The sequence below is a fragment of the Manis javanica genome, chromosome 2 (assembly GCF_040802235.1).
Source record: "Manis javanica isolate MJ-LG chromosome 2, MJ_LKY, whole genome shotgun sequence".
Lineage (NCBI taxonomy): Eukaryota > Metazoa > Chordata > Mammalia > Pholidota > Manidae > Manis > Manis javanica.
The window spans coordinates 8,367,088-8,383,959 of NC_133157.1; the positions used below are offsets into that span (position 1 = coordinate 8,367,088).

Below are 16,872 nucleotides of genomic sequence, written 5' to 3' on the forward strand. Positions count from 1 at the left end.
CATTGGGGAATGGGAGAGAGTGGGATGGGGTGGACGCAATTATTTTAAGGATGGAAATGGTTCAGGATTGGGATAGGACAAGGATGGGGAGATGAGGTTCATAGGATGGAACAAGGGGGCAGATTGGGCAAGACCAGGGACCCCAGGCCCTCCCTCATCCTGACCTGCTGTCTCTGGCGCCACCAGGAAATGTCTACTGTCTCATGCAGGACTGGCTCAGGCCCAGAACAGGCCCTCCCCCCAAGGAGAGGCACCAAAGGCGTGTACAGGTTGGTTTATTTACAAATATACTGATGTCTCATCTTTTTTTTTTGTTTGTTTCCATTTTCTGCTTTTGTGGGAAGAGGCAGAAGGTGAGAGTGGAGGGCAGGGTCAGGGTGGTGACGTGGTAAACGCTAATAAATAATTTAACAATGACAAGTCATTAAATAAAATGTGTCTGGGGATGGCGGGTGGGCAGTGAGAGTCTGTACAAGGAAAACAGGAATGGCCGGTGGCCCAGTCCCCACACCTGGCTGGGCTGGGCGCCCCCCAGGACCCTGGTCAGGGTGGGGTGCCAGCCAAGAGGCTCACGGGAACCGCACCTTCCGAGGACCAAGTGTTGGAGGGTCCTTCCGTTTCCCCAGCCCCCAGGCCTCATGTGCCTGGGCGTATGGGTCTGTGAGCCTCTGTGTGTGCGGGTGTGAGTGTGTGTGTCTGTGTGCATGCGTGCGAGCGTGAGCCGTCTTCCCCACAGGGCAGAGTGAGCCCCAGCGCACAGGCTCTCTCGGACAGAAGGTGAACCTGCACCGAGCGGGTGCCCAGAGCTCAGCCGCAGCCAGGCAGGGGTCAGCCGGTTCGCCTGCCCCTGGGGCTCCGCGTGTGTGAAGCAAGAGGGCCGTTGGCTGCCTGCCGGTAGATGAGGCAGCCTCACTGCTGGGGGCAGCTGAGCCCCTAGAGGAGAGGCCACCACCAGCCCCGTGGCAGGGCATGACTGCTGGGCCCTGCTCACCTGCCTTGGGGAACCCCCTCCACGTCCTCCAGAAAGCCTCCCAAAGAGGCCCACCTACACTGACCCCTCCCTTATGGGCGCTGCTGGCCCTGTGGTCTGACCCTTGGAAGTGCAGTGTCCCTCTGTGCGGCCTCCCTGAAGCTCCATGGAGCAGGAAGACGGGGCTCTGGCTGGGAGCAGGAGCCCCCCTTCTTCTCATTCTCCCATCGCCACCTGTGTTACCTGGGGCAGATTCCTCCCCTCTGAGACTCGACCTCCCCAGCAGTGATGCGGGCTCGGCTTTTCTCCAACCTCTCACTTTCTGCCTCTTTCCCTGGACCAGACTGTTGCCTGCCTCTTCGCGTGGGCTGCCCACCACAGCCACCACAGTGCCGAGGGCCCCACGCCGCATGATGGGGGGGTCCCGGCCTCTCTGGCTCTGCATCCTTCTGCCGGGTGACCCCGAAGGCTTGCCGCCCTTTTCTCAGCCTCAGGTTCCTCATCTGAGAAATAGGTGCCCACCAACATCTGGACAGCTGGGCTGGAGTGTGTGTGCCTCTCCTTCTAGCTGAGAGTCCCTCGAGGGTGGGACCTACACCTCGTCTGTTTGGGTCCCCATGCCCAGGCTAGCACTAGGCAGAGTGGACATCAGTGTCCAGGGCAGCCTGGGGGCAGCGAGCCACAGCATACAGCTGAGGCGCTCAAACCATGGCTGACGGGGCGTCTCTGGCACGAAGGGCCCTCTCAAGTCCCTCTGGCTTTGATAATCTGTGGGTCATGCATGTGGGTGTCCCTGTACCAGCACCTGGCAGGGGGCAGTGCATGGTGGGGGTAGAGCCTGGGCTGGACTTGGGAGGTCGTGAGGCCCTGGAGTGGGGAGAGGCCAGCCAGAGTTTACTAGGACAAGGCATGCCCCCTGGCCTGGGGGGCGTTCACCAGATGGATGGAGGAGGGACTGGCAGGGCATCCCTGTTCTCTCCCTCACCTGGCCCAGGTTTCCCAGCTGTGAAATAAAGGTGATGGACTAGATGGCACATTCCTAGGTTCCTTCCAACTTAGAGTCTGGAAGAGAAGGGCCAGGCTCCCTGGGGGGCCAGGACATCTACCCGCTGACGATGCCCCAAGTGCCCCAGCACGATTTGGACTATGTGAGCACAAAGGGAAGAAAGGAGCATCTCTCGAGAAACCAGCATAGCTGCCAAAGGGGCTGGGGGTGGCACAGGACTGAGATGGCACGGAGCCTGGGGGTGCGTGGAGGCTGCAGCAGTGCCAAGGACATCAGCTGATATCTTTGCAGAAGTTGTATGGGAAGGGGAGAGCACAGAGGGCCGGGCTGTCTGCTCGGTATGAGGGTGGATACTGAGCCACATCTCCGCATGCCCCTGCCAGCGTGAGTGTAAGAGCCCAGGAGTTGGGGGGACACCGGCCCAGGCCCTCAGGCCTCCACCGTGGACAGAGGAGCAAAACCACAGAGCACTGGGGAACTTGGAGGATCCCGGAGAGGGCCAGGCAGTAGGGCCCCAAGGCAGAGAGAATTAAAGGCAGGGCAGTGAGCACCTGGCCGAGGATACAGCGGCCACCAGGGCTCAGCGAGGGGTCACTGAGACAGGGCCCCTCACCCTGGCCTCACTTCCTCTTTTGACAGGGTTACAGTAGAACAGTTTGGGGTGGGAGTGATGTAGTGTATCTGGCTTCCAGCAGGGTATTTGACAAAACAGGGCTGCAAGGGAGGTTAGAGTGCATCCTCCAGGGAGGTCTGGTTAAGGGGCCAAGACCAGACAGGGAGAGGCCCTGATGGTCCGCACACCTTGGGTGAGACTCACAGGGCTGACTCCTCACGTCAGCAGATATGCTCAGGAGGGAGAGCCGACCGGTGGTCCCGGAGCTGGGATACAGAGGAACTCCACAGGCTGTACTCAGTCAAATAAAGGGAAATGTAACAAGAAAAGTCAATGTCCTTCGCTGGGTCTACACAGTAAATGCCCCCTCCCCCTACACACAGAGAGAAGAGAGATGTAGCTTACTGCAGTGTGTGTGGGTATGAGGTGCGGGGGTCAGGGGGTTCAGTTATAGAAAGACAGGTTGAGTTTGCAAGGTATGTGGCCTAAACCATTCACTGCATCTCGGTTATATTAACAGAGGCAGAGTGCCTACAGTTGGGGAGGTGATGGGCCGGCTCACTTTGGCTGGCTGATGTCACTGGGAAGATTGGGTTGTATCTGCCCCACATCCTCAGAGAGGAAGCTGGAGACCAGCTAGGGGTGCAGTTTTAAGAGAAACTGGACAAGCCTGGCTTTGAGAAGCAAGGACTGAAAGAGGCAGAGGTGAAATCAGCAGAAAAGGGCAGGTGACTTGGGGCCTGAGGAAACCGTGGGCTCCCTGTCGCTGGAGGTATTTGAGGAGAGGCAGAGGTGGCTTGGTCAGGAGCCAGACATCAGATGAAGTGCTGAGTGGGTGACTTTCGGGGTCCCCTTCACAGAGAGGTTCTGCCGTTTGGCTTGGCAATCCCTGGTTCTGTGGGCCCTGTCTCTGCCCTTGGAGTTGGATGGGCCTGCAGCTGTCCCGCCTACCCAGGCAGCACCCATCTGGGCTGAGGCCAGGGTATATCTGGGTCCACCCGCTTCAAGTCCCATCCCCTCCCCTTCCTCCACGTTCCTCTGACTGCAGCAGGAAGAAGAAGTCCCTGCCCCTGCCTAACTCCTCTCCCCTTCCTAACACGGCAGGGCTGGCCGCAGAAGGCCTCTCTGTCTCTCAGCGTCTCTACATGTCTGTGTGGGGATCTGTGTGGGTGTGTCTGTGAGTGTGTGTGCTTTTGCACATGTGTCTCCATCCCTTCGAGTCTGCCTGGGCTCTGTCTGCCCTTTCCTGGTGGCTACCCTTCCCCTCCTCAGCCAGAGCTGTGGTGGGGTTGGCATACCGGCCAGGCTGTTCCCTACTTCTGCTCTGGGCCTGGGGGTGGTGAGCCTAGCTGGCAGGCCTGCCCTCAGAGGTGGGGGCGGTGGTCACCAGTGTGGGGCTCAGGCACACACACTTCTTGCAGGTAAGAGGCAGTGTGCACGTCATCGTCTTGGAGCATGCACAGGTTCCTGCCTGGGCCTAGGCCCAGCCCATGGAGGTTGGCTTCACACAGAGAGGACATTTAAAAAAATAGAGAGAATTTAAGGTTCCCAAAAAAAGAGTTGGGGAGGGAGAAGGAGGTGGTGGAGGCCGAGGTGGGGCTGGGTGGCAAGTGACTGTCCGAGAACTCTGGGTCCTGGTGACTGGATCCCTGTGGGTGGGACACAGCCCCTGCCCAGGCTGCGCCCATCTGCCCACCTGGCTGGCCCAGGGAGGGCACCATATGGCTGTCTGCAGAGTCTGGGCGGGCGGTGGGCCGGGGTGGTGAGGCCGGCCTCTGTGGCCGCAGTGCACCCCAGGACTCTCGCCCAAGCGTCCGTGCGGCCTGGCGGGCTCTCAGGAAGCGAAGTAGGAGCTCTGCATGGAGTAGAGCCGGTCGATGGGGTTCCCCACACGGGCCTGCAGGGAGCCCACGTCCGAGGAGCCTAGAAAGCAGTCGCTGAGGCTGGTTAAGGAGGTATCACTGTCGATGTCGTGGAAGATGGAGTCATTCCCTGGGGGCAGAGGGCGAGTCAGACCCGGGGTGTAGGTTGGGGCTCCTGGGGACCCTGTCCACCCTGCAGGTGTGTGGCTGGATGGGAGGGTCGGACAGGATGACCTGCCAGCAGCGCCTGACCAGAAGGGCTGAGGGCCATGGGTGGGGTCTCAGGGTACCTCCTTCCTGTCAGGAGGTGGCAGGTGGGCTGTGCTGGTGGGGCTGCCTGGGCCCTGGGGTGGGAGGTGGCAGTTGTGGCCCCAGGCCTGCCAGGTCAGGCAGGGGGCAGGGGCGGTGCCGGGGTGGGCAGCGGGTGGGGCAGCTTACCATAGGGGTTCATGTGGTCACCTGGCATTTGGGGTGGCGTGAGGCCCTGCTGAAAGGGGTCGCTACTGCCATAGGGACTCTGCTCCATGGCCACGATCTGCTGCTGTGGTGGGGCCAGTGGCGTGTAGGAGGCCATCATGCCCTCCATGCGACTTGACAGGACCTCTGGGGAAGAGCATGTCTTTACCACCCAGCCCTGACCTCTGTCCTGGAGCCCCCAGGAGCCGTCAGAGATGTACCCTGGGAGTCTGCACTGACTGCCCACATGACCTCCCAGGCCAGGGTGCCAGTGCAGCCCCTCTGCCGTCCTCCGGGCTTCCCCAGGTCTGCCTCCACCTCCAGTGAGGTTGTCAAAGGCCTTCAGGGCCACTGAGCCCTGAAGCAAGGGTTCAACCAGCTGGAGCAGGGGGATGGTATGCCAGGCTGAGAGGCAGCAAAGGCGCGGGGCAGAGACGCTGCCTGGTGGGACAGGGAGCCCAGCGAGTGGGGCTGAGAGAAAGAGAGGGGTGTTCCCTTGGTAGGCATGCTGGGCTTCCAGGGGTTCAGGAAGCCAGGGGAGGGTCCTGGCTGGGGAGGATGGTGGAGAAAGGCTGGTGGTGAGGAGGGGACCACTGGGAGGAGGAAGTTAGGGGCAGTGGCTGGGGTCCCTGTTAAGGTACTTGTAAGACAGCTACTAGGACACAATGAAGATGGGACAAGAAACCACCACCCCACTGGGAGACAGCAGATGCACAGTGTGCCGGAAGGGGAGGGTCAGAGGTGACTCCTGGGTTCCAGCACAGGCACTGGGGGTGGAGGGGCACTTGCTGGGACGGGCTGGGGAGGAGCAGGGGGTGTTGCGTGTATGTGGCACAGGGCGGTAGGAGTGGGTGCACCATGGTGTGCTGAGCTCAGGAGCCTGTGGAACCCTCTTGGGAGGCTGTCTAGGAGGCCTCAGGCGACAGTGGAGGGCAAGCCTCCGCTCAGGAGCCAGTAGGAGACCCAAGGCCGTGGCTGGAGCCCCAGGAGGCTAGGCTGTCTTGGGAGAGGCAGAGGAGGAGCTGGGCTCCGAGGTCACAGCCTTGGCCCCTGCGTATGGCCTGGGATGCTGGCCTGGCCCCCAGAGCCTGGGCAGGAGGGGATGCCCTTCAACACCCTGGCATCTGCCCTGGAGCCCCAGTCCCACCTGAGCAGGCAGCTCAGGGGCCCTACCCACCTTCAGCAGCCCCAGGGGCTCCCTGTGTGCCCCCTTCAAGGCCCTGAAGGCTCAGTGTCCATGGGGCCTAGGAGGCCAGTGTTGGCCCAGGATGCAGAGATGGCATTTTGGCGAAGCCCAGGACTGGGGAACTGGCACCGACCCTGCCGGCAGATCACCTGGGTCCAGTGCCCACCTGCCTGTTCATCTTGGCCCCAGCCTGGCTACCTGCCCACCTGCCTGCCCACCGGACAACTGCCCACCTGACCACTCACCTGCCTGCCCACCTGCCCACCTGCCGGCTCACCTTGGCCCAGCCGCTGGGAGTTCTGCTGCTCTTGCTGCTGCTGGTGCCGCCGCGCCAACTTCTTCATCTGCAGGGGACAGGGTTCATGCCAGCCCTGCCCACGCACCCTGCCCCACCCACCTCAGGCCAGCCGCCCCTGCCCCCCACCTCCCACTCCGCCCCACCCAACCCAGGGCGGAGGGCAGGCAGCTGCTCACCTTTGCTCTTTGGTTCTGAAACCAGACCTGGACCACACGCACGCTGAGGCCCGTCTCTGCTGCCAGTGTCTCCCGGACCTGCCCCGGGAGAGGGAGGCAGGTCAGGCCTGGGGGAGGCGGGGCAGCAGCTGGGAGGCAGTGGGTGGGGCTGCGGGATACCTGGGGAGGTGAGGGATGTCCCTGCCCTCAGCAAGGGCAGAGGGGTGGCATTGGAAAGGCAGCGGGTATGGGGGAGTCAGCCCCCTCCCCTCCAGCCGCCCCTCACCTTTCGGCAGGGCTTGGAGGAGACCTCAAAGGAGGCCTTGAAGGCTCTTCGCTGCTGCGTGGTGAGGATGGTCCGCGGTCGCTTGGGCCTCCGAGGGTCCTTCCCGTCATCCCCACTGCCCTTACTCTGGCTGCCCTGACCCTTAGCTGGCTTCATGTCCCCATCTTCGTCCTCGCTCTTCACTGTGGGGGACACAACAGCCCATCAGGTTTGTACAGGGGTCTCAGCCTTGTACCCCTAGGCGATCTGCTGCCTTCCAGGATCCTATCACCTCCTGCCAAACACCTGCCTCAGCTGGCCTCCGGCACCCGGGGGGTCCCAACCTGGCACCAGCCAGGCCCCAGGACCCAGAGAGGAGACTCCAGGGAGCCTTCTTCCTTGAACCTTTGAGGGACTCAGAAATGACAGGCCAAGATGCACTCCAAACATTCTCACACAGGAGTATTCCTGGCCCCAGCACGCACACGCATGTGCACATGCACGCACACACACAGGCACACTCACTCATTGGCATGTGCACATGTAGACTGGCGTGTGAGCCCACAAAGGCTGGAGTACACACAGCTCACAGATGTCTTCACATACACACAGGCTCAAGCCCCCAAGTGGAGCCATACAGGCAGACACACACCCACTTACATGCAGAAGCATGTGCATTCACCCAGAGACACACCCACAGCCATGCACACATGGCCATGTCCAGGCCCTGGTGTTTGGGTCTCAGAGACGCCAGTCCCAGATGGAAAGCAGAGTCCTCCCCGCTCGCCAGCTCCATGTGCCTTCCACCGCCTGTGCCCCTGCATCCAAGCTGGCCTCTTCCCAGGCCCATCTTCTTCAGGTCGCAAGCCCTGTGCAGGGGGTGGGTCTGCACTTCCTCAGACCCGGTCTGAATGGGCTGGTGGCACCTGGACAGTATCTGGCACGGAGTGGTGCCCAGGGATGGACAGAGCAACAGGTGGATGGGGAGCTCATGACCTCCTCCAAGGGCGCTGGCAGTGGCAGCTCTTCCAGATGGGCGGACCTTGTGGCCACAGGCCCTAGCTTCCCCAAAGGGCCCCGCAGACCAGGCACCTCCTCACGCACTCCCTCCTCCAGGCACTCCCCACTGCTCTGGAACAACAGTGAGCTGGCACCCTCCCTTGCTTTCCCCTCTTTAAGACATTCCTGGGTGGTCCTGCCCTCCTGCCAGGAGCACTCCAAGCTGGCATAGTGCTCTTGGAGGTCTGAGCAGACTAGACATACCTTCATCCTGAGAAATGGGGTCTTTTCCTCTACCACAGAGGGCCCCAGTGCCCCCACCCAGCCAGGAAACAGCTCAAGGCTGTTGCTCCCCACTGCTGAAGGCTTTGGGGGGACCAATGGAGAGAGGACATGTCAGATCCCTGCCTCCCACACATCAGCAGCCACAGACCCAGTGCTGGTAGAGGCCCATGTGGTACTGTGCCATGGCGGGGTGGGGAGGGGTACATGGCAAGGGAAAAAGGGTGAGGGTGGTGGGCCAGCAAGCAGGGTGTGTGTATGCACATATGTGTAAACCACATACGTGGGAGCATGTGGATAAATGTATGTGTACAGCCATAGGTATGGGTGCTGGTGCATGCATGTGCTGGATCATGTGTGCACACAGATGTGTTTAAGTCTGTGCACACATGTGTATATGTGGGTGTGGGCTTTTGCATGCCTTAGGCATGAAGTACATGTCTACACATGTCTCTGTATATATACTCCTGGGTGTAGGTGTCCACACGTGTGTTTTATATGCTTGTATGTGCATTTGTGGTCACATGCATATATACATGTGCACAAGTATGTGTGTCTAGTGGAAATATGCACACATATTTGCATTGGTGTGCCTGGGGTGTGTGCATACGTTAGTGTCCCCGAGTACGTGCATGTGTCCACATGTGTATGTATGTGAACACATCAGGGCACATACGCATATGGAGGTGGGTACGTTGTCTGCGTAGCCCTGGTCCTGGGGTCAGGACTGGGCTTCTCTGGCAGGGGCCTTCTCCATGCCACCTGCCCCCTGGCTCCAGCCATGGCTCACCAGAATCAGACTCATCGGGGCTCACAGAGCTGAGCAGGTCCTTCTCCTTCTCGTAGTCCCCCTTGCACAGCAGCTGGCCCTCCTTGAGCACAAACTCGTCGCCCTTTCGGAGCTGCCGCTCACACACGCAACAGCAGAAACAGCCTAGGTGGTACACACACTCCAGCGCCCGCATAACAAACTCGGTGGGGGCGATCTTCTCCATGCAGCCACTGCACTTGGCTGCGAAGAGCCTGTGGGCACACAGAGCGGGCACATTGGCTGGGTTCAGGGGTCCCTCCCAGAGGCCGCTGCCCACAGAGGGCTTTGCCCTCCTGCCACCCTGACCCTCCAGCTCAAATGGGAGAGGCCCTCTCTGGGCACCGAGCCAGACGGTGGGGGGTCCTGCAGCCCTACTCCTCTGGCTCAGGGCCCCAGGGTGGGCACTGGGCATCCTGCCCAGAGGTGCCCTCTCCTGGGTGTGTCAGCTCAGGGCCTTTTCCTGTCAGGGACACAGTGGCCACTAGAGGGCAGGGTACAGAGTCAGCCTCAACCTTCCCCGAGAGCCAGGTGGAGCCCTGCCCTGAGGGGAAGGGCCGCAGCCCCCAGGCCCCAGCCACCCTCCCTCCGGGACCTGCTCTGCCTCCTCCCTCGCCGCCCCCCCACCCCCGCATCAAGCAATTCCCAGCCTTGTGCAACCCACCACCCGGCGTGGGCCCTTCCTCTCCTGCCTGAGCAGTTCCCTCCCTGGGCTCCTGGCCCCTCCATCCCTTCAACTCACCCTCCAGAGCGAGAGCCAGAGGGATCCGTCTAAAACATATCTGATCATGCTGCTTCCCTGCTCCAGACTCCTCCATGGCTCCCAAGTGCCCTTGGGAGGACATCTAAGTTCCTGATTTGGGCACTCAGGGAAACTTCAGGCCCCTGCCTCCTTCACCCTCTCTGTTCCCCAAGGCTGTGGCTCCATGGAACGGCCTGCGGTTTCTCCAGGCACCATCACATTGGCCTTTTGACATGTTCTTTCTCTGCCTCTAGGCTTGGCTAGCACCTACTTAGCCCTCACTTCAGCTTAGGTGCCTCCACCATGACTGGGCATGTATAGCATGTGAGCCACTGTTCCAAGCACTTTCATGCAGAAAGGCATTTAATCCTTGCTATGAGACAGGAACAAATATTAATCCCATTTTAGAGATAAGGACATCAAGGTGCTGAGAGATGGGGTCACTAGCTCAGGATCACATGGGCTGTGAATGCTGGAGCTGACTCTGACCCTCGGCCACATCGGGTCCTCCATGACAAAGTGGATCCATCTTCCATCTGCAAAGACAAAGGTGGGTGGGGGTCTCCACACCTCCAGCCAGAGTGTGCACAAGGGTCTGAGCATCATGGCCCCTGCATCCTGGTCACGCGCCTTGCTCTGTGGGAACTCAGCCTCAACAACACTTTGATGGAAAAATTTATGAAGAATCAAATTATAGCTGCTGGGAGAGAATTAAAACCATTTTTCATTCGCCGCGTCCCCGGGCCACGTCTGCGGGCGCCACCTTGGGAGCACTCTGCACATCCCATCCCTCTTTATGGCCCGCCATCACAGGCACAGATTACAGCTGCAATTCTCTGCTAATCGGTTCTGGAACAGAAATGGCCATAAATGCAAGGCACTCGGCCTGCCTCCCTTCCCAGGGGGCTGCCATCAGCATCGCCCACAGTGAGCTGGTAGGACTTGGTGGACAGGGCCAGTCTGAGCTCTGCCTGCTGCCCTAGCACTGACCAGGACACTCAAGCCGGGGGCATCCTCAACAACCCCTGCCATTCACCTCCAGTGTACCCAGCGAGCTCCTACTCATCCTGCAATGCCCAGCTCCAAGTCACCTCCTCTGGGAAGCCTTCTTTGATGCCCCAGTCTAGGGAAGGTGGCCTCCTCTATGCTAACGTGAGCTTCCTTCAGGCCTTATTACCCTCTATTGCAAAATGGTGATGTTAACAGGATCTTCCCCAAAGGCCTGCTGTCAGCATTCATTGACACTGAGAGTGGAACTCAGTGAGTGATTACATCAGAGTGATATATGTGCCCCATTTGCAGTTCTCCGGAGATGCCACCAGGCAGGACCTGGCCCCACCTGAACCTCAGGGAGGCCTCAGTGAGTGTTTGCAGAGCAGGTGCGTAAAGGCTTGGGGTGGACTGGGGTCCAGGTCAGGCTGTCTGCTCCAGGCAGACAGGACCCCACTCGTCCACACAGTGCCTGGCTTTGCAAGAGGAACATGAGCTGGATTTCAGTAACAATTTGGCCCTTTTGCTGGATACATTTGTTCAGGGCACAACCTATGCACCTGTCTCCAGCAGCCTTAGGCAGAGGCCCCTAGGAATCTGGCGGGCAATCAAGCTCTGCCAAGGGGCTGGGGAAGGAGCCAGGCTTGTAGAACTCCATGCTTTTGACCTGCTCACTCCACTGCCTCTCTGTCCCTCCCTATATTCTACCTCCTGAGCCAGGGGTCCCAGTGAGGTCTGTAGCCTGGACCATTGAGCCCAGATGGGCACTGGGTACATCTCTGCCAGCATGGCAGGACCAGGGTCCCAGGCTGGGGTCAGCACACCTTGGATGGCTCCCAGAGAGGAGGCCCTCTTAGCCTAGGGGAGGGGGCCTTAGCAGGAGGGTGACCTGCGTTTGCAGGCACTGCCACCTCGCAGGCTGCGTTCAGAACAGCCGTGCTAATGCCTTGGCAGCAGGGGGTCGATTGCTACTTTCTCCAAACTCATCAACACAATCTATTATTAATACTCCTCCAAAGGCTCGGTGCCACCATTACAGAGGCAGCGCCAGCCACTCGGGGCATCATCTGTTATCTAGATTGCAAAAACTCAGGAAATAAAACAAACCGCACACACTTTATAAACGGAATGTGCCATCCGTTTGGTCTCCAAGCATCTCTGCACCCAATAAAACATCGGGGGGGGACACATGAAATACTCACTCCCAATTATGGGGCTGCCTTTGTCTACCGAGCAGGGTGAGAACTACTAATGGCATGCGTGGGAGGGGTTGGGGTGCCAGCAGGATCTCCTCCTCTTTGTGAGCCCCCACGTCCTCCCTCAGTCCCTCCCACAATGAAGAACTGATGGAACCACTCTTTGAGAAGCAGGCCCAACCACAGGCCAACGGCCCTGGAATGAGAGACTTGGGTGCAATGCCTGGTGGCCCCACTTGCTGGCTAGTGACTGGGCAAGTCGTTTCCACTTTCTGAGCCTCAGGTTACTTCTCTGTATAATGGGCTCAACAACACTGCCTGTGTCTCGATGCGAAGACGCAGTGAGCGGCCAGTGTGAAGTGGCGAGCACAAGCGGTGGTCAGTGGCTTGGGGCAGGTTGTCTGAGACCAGGAGGAGGCACTGGCACGAATGCTACACAGCAGAGACAGAGTTGCTCAGCTGAAAGGCTCCCTGTCTTCTCGCCTCCCTTCTGCTGTGGGGCTCCAGAGCCTGATGTGGCAGCACCCAAGGCCCTGGATTTGGGACCTAGGTTCTGATCTTAGTCCTGACTTGACCACTCTGTGACCTTGGGCAAGTCCCAGTTCCACCACTGGTCAGGATGGGAACAAGAGTTCCCACTCCCCAGAATTGGGCTGGGGATCCCAGATGGGTGTGTTTCTGATTCCCACACTTGGACTGGGAGGGTGGGGTGCTGCAGGAAGGCTCTGAAGCTCTGATCCAGGAGGAGCTGCCCTCTAGCTGCCTCAGCCCCTCAATGACAGTCTCCTCTCCCGGGCTCCTGCCCCCCACCCGGAGCTCCAACCTGGAGGGCACATTAGGGGTACCCCGGCTAGCTGGCAACCCACACAACCCTCTCCCCCATTTTTCGTGGAAACTGCCGAGTCTTTCCTCATGCTGCCCCTCCTGCCTACAGCACCACCCCCATTCCCAGCCCTTGCCTGGCAAGCACGTGCTTATTGGGAAGGGTTTAGCTTGGGCATCCCTTCCTGCAGGAAGCCCCTGCCCTCCGCTTTGAGTCCCCGGTCCTCACACCACCCCAAACCCATTGCAGTACTTAACCTAAGGACTCCACTTTACATATTTCCAGGTCCAGCCGCCCCCACGGTCACCTCTCTGTCTCCAGTGCTAAGCACAAGGCCCCCGCGTGCACCAAGGTGGGCAACGAGTGTCTGCTGAATGACTGCTGGAACCAACTCACGCAGTCCTGTTCTGCCTCTGAGTCCAGGCAAATCAGTCCCCACCTGCGACCTGGCGTGGAGGGAGCCCCAGCCACCTGCCTGGGGGAGGAGGCAGCACTACCTGGGAGGACACCAGGCAGCCTGGGGTTCCCTCCTGCTCCATAACTTCTCCCCTGTGTAGCTCTGGTCAAGACATTTAACTTCTCCGAGGCTCAATTTCTTCGCCTGTAAAATGGGCAGCACGGCACCTACCTGTGAGGTGCTGGGAGGGCTCGTTGGCGCGTGCTGGCCTGAGGGACGTGCTCCGTGAGAGCTGCATCTGCCTCCCTCTGGTTCCCCGTGTGTTGGGCTTACCTCTGTTACCCCCCTCACCACATCTCCGCCATTTCTGGGAGCAGCCTTCCTGACCCCAGGTTTACAGGTTCCACCCATGCGTCCCTCTCATGACCACTTGGGTTCTGGTTCGGTCCTTCTAGCTTTTGTCTTCCTGAGCTGGACTGAACACTTCTGGCTCAATTCTCTGTCGTTAACATTATTGAGCTCAATTACCATCTACCTACGTCACCTCTTTAAATCCCCACAAAACCCCGAAAGGGAGACACAGTTTCCACCCCCATTATACAGATGAGCACACTGAGGTGCAGAGGCAGGTTCAAGGTCACACAGCAGCATCACCATAGACTCCCTGCCTGCTCTGTCCATCCAAGCGTTTCTTTCCTTATCAGCCACCCCTGTCCTTTGCTGTGAGGCCCCTGCCCCTTTCCGTTTGTCCTCAAGGCTTGGAACACCCCCAGTTCTTATTACCTGGCATAAGCCCAGGACCCAGTAGCTGTGGTGAGTGGGTTTTCCTTAAAACAAACTGAACATCTGCCCCTCCCAACACATCGCCTGTCTCCCAGGATCATCTGTGATTGTGGAGTCAGACATTCCCCTTTTCAGAAACATCCTTCCCTTGAAGAGTTCCAGTCTCTGAGAACACATCTCCATCTCCTCTGAGATTTTGTCGGTTTATTTGTTTAATGCTTAGCTTATTAAAATCATAGTGCTAATAAACAAAACTCTGAAAACCAATTTTTTCTGGAGCATTTGAACATGGATTACAAATCTGATTAACTTCTCTTAAACCACTGACAAGTGCAGAGATGCAAGCAGTAAGTACAGGTAATTCTTTTCCCTCTGATAAAATTGGTTTTTTAATGTCCTCAACCTCTCCTTGGGGGTCTTCATCCCTGGAACTTGGAGTGCATACAGCATGCCCCAGGCTTGGAATCCTGGCTCTAGAACCTTCCCCAAGTCCCTTCTGCTCTCTGAGCTTCAGTGTCCGCCTCTGTCCAATAGGGATGACAGCTGGGCATCTGAGGCAGGTTAATAGAGATAGTCGGGATCATCATGTCTTCAGAACTCCCAGCACCCGTTCCCTGTCTTCGCTGTCTCCTCCTCTTCACTGTACTGCCATTTCCATACCCCATCACAGCACTTCATAGTTTATGTAGCCCCTCACTGGGTTCTCCCTCCAAGAGTGCCTAATAGTTTCAGGACGAGCCCGAAGACGTGATTGTGACACTCAAGTCCCCACTCCGGCCCTGTCACACCTGGCCTCAGACCCTCTGCTCCAGCTGCGAGGCTTCTCATTGCTCCCTGAACACAGCGAGTCCCTGCCCGTCTCCTTAACACTTAAAATTCCATTCGCCTCCAAGGCCTGTCTTTCCTCCCTTTTCCTTTGCTTTTTATTGAACTCTTCTTCATCCTTCTAGACCCAATTTAAGCATCACCTCTTCACCTCCTCTATAAAGCCTTCCCTGATGCCCAGAGATAGTTGTGTGTGTGAAGCGTCCACTGACCTGAAATCGGGAAATGGGTCTAATTCACCACCCCTCTCCACCCTTGAGGCTCTAGCATTGAGGTGGTGGCTAGTGAGTATGTGATGACTGAATGAATAGCCTTGTGAGAAGTGAAATGGGCAGCCAGGCAGGACAAGAGAATATTGGATACTCTGCTTCTAGGAGTCCAAGAATGCTACCAGGTAACAGGATAAATGAACTCACCCTCCTCCACTCGTTTCCTCCTTCCCAACCTTACAACCTGAATCCAGTGTCCTAACTATTTATCAACAAAATTCTATAAATGCTTCTTGCTGGGATGGGAGTCCTGCAGCAAATTCCACCCCTGCCTTGATGCACACTCATTCCTACTATGCAGGGCAAGCCCTGGCAGGGGTGTGGGGAATGGGACATGTTGGCATTACATGACTTCCCCGACCATCAGTGCCTGGGCCAGGTCTGGATACCTAACTCAAGGTGAGCCAATTGGACCCTCTGTCATGTGTCCCTTCCTTCTCATTAAGAGCTCTTTGTCAGCCCCCGGAGCTCAGGGGTGTGGCTTTCCACATCTCCAGCACCGGATATGTGGCCTGGGGTCACTCACATCCCTTTTTTGAGCCTCAGTTTCTTCTTCGGTAAAATGGGGGTGTTGATCCCTTTCTCACCTGGTGATTGAGAACCCATGAGCTGTAACCTACGTGAGAGGGTCTTGCCCAGGGCCTGGCATCTCAGCAGGAGTGGGCTCCCTCTGGCTCTGTGGCTCCTCATGCTCCCCTGGGGGCATGCTCTGGAGTCTGCAGCTTCCCTTTCAGTCTGAAGCCCTCCAGCACAGCACTGGTTCTGTGCTCTCCATGTCTGTCTGTGCCTTTGAGGTACAATCTTCTGTCAGACCCTCACCCAGGGCCACACTATGAACCAGGCAGACTCTGGGCCTGGTTTCCTTTAGGGCCACTCCAGGCCCAAGCCCCACAGTCCCTGAAAACGCCCTCCATGGGGACCACAGGGCTTGGTCCCTAGAACAGCAGCCCTCGGTCCCCACCAGCTAGACCTTTTCAAGCTCACCCAGCAAATACCCGCGGAGGCTGGCTCTGAGCCACGGTCATGGAAGGTGCTTGGGGAACAACTTGGACCACGTCTGGTCCCATGGGACTCAGCAGAGCATGACATGTGCTTGGATGGGCATGCTCGGCAAGCTGGGGCACAGAAAGTCATGATGGTCAATCTGGAGGAGAGCTGGGGACTTCCTGGGGAAGGCGACGTGACATGTAGTTAAGAACTCAGCTCTGGAGGCAGAAGGGATGGTCTGAAGAGCCTAAATCCCCACCCCGCCGCACCTTACCCGGGGCAAGCCGCCTCCACTCTCTGAACTCGCTTTTCCATCTGAAAACTGGGAACCTTAATCCCCAACTGACAGATAATCCCTGTGAGGTGTGCATCCTCTCGCTGCCACCCCTCCTCCCCAGGCTGGACCAGGCCCCCGGGATGGAATGGTAGCAGAGAACCTAGGGCAGGCCTCTATGTAAGAAGCACTCATATTAAGCGGTAAACATTCTTGCTTGTGGGACTGACTGTAAGGGCTGTGACCATGCCCGTTGGGGGAGGAGCTGGAGTTCCCCGGGAGGGAAGGGACAGGACCCTAGACTCCCTTGGGGGTCCAGCTGCTGCGGTGGAGTCCGCCTGTCACTTGGAGGAGCGGACCGGGTGAGAGCAGGAAAGGGAGCTGCCGAGCCTCCTCCCTCCTGGACTCCTTGACATCTCCCCCACGTGCTGCCGCGTCCTTATCATTCCGGGCGTAGCTGTTTTTTATTTTGAGACAAAAAGGGGCCTGTTGATGGGGATCCAACTCAAACCAGCTGCAAACATCTGCTTTGATGCGGCGGCGGGAGCCGCAGGCGGGGGCCCCGGTGCGCGCGTCAATCACGCGGCTGGAATGCGTGGCGTGGCCGGGCGCTCGGACTGGAGGCCGCCGGCGCGCGGGCCTCGCAGGGCCTCTCCGCAGCCTCGCCGCGCCGGGGCCGGGCCTGC

General features: G+C 58.6%; 1 protein-coding gene across 2 annotated transcripts in view; it reads right to left on the reverse strand.

Annotated features, from left to right (window-relative positions):
* Positions 1-264: 264 nt before the first annotated feature.
* Positions 265-16,872, reverse strand: part of LMX1B (LIM homeobox transcription factor 1 beta) — a 79,105-nt gene continuing 62,497 nt past the window's right edge. Inside the window, exons 3-8 of one of the 2 annotated variants that reach the window (XM_037008149.2) lie at positions 8,883-9,115; positions 6,833-7,014; positions 6,568-6,645; positions 6,371-6,437; positions 4,911-5,054; positions 265-4,581 (exon numbers count right to left, since the gene is read on the reverse strand). In XM_037008149.2, the coding sequence (XP_036864044.2) occupies positions 4,424-4,581; positions 4,911-5,054; positions 6,371-6,437; positions 6,568-6,645; positions 6,833-7,014; positions 8,883-9,115 (862 nt within the window). In that variant the 3' untranslated portion in view covers positions 265-4,423. Of the gene's footprint in view, positions 4,582-4,889; positions 5,055-6,370; positions 6,438-6,567; positions 6,646-6,832; positions 7,015-8,882; positions 9,116-16,872 lie in introns of both variants that reach the window. The other variant, XM_037008148.2, reaches the window with a different exon arrangement.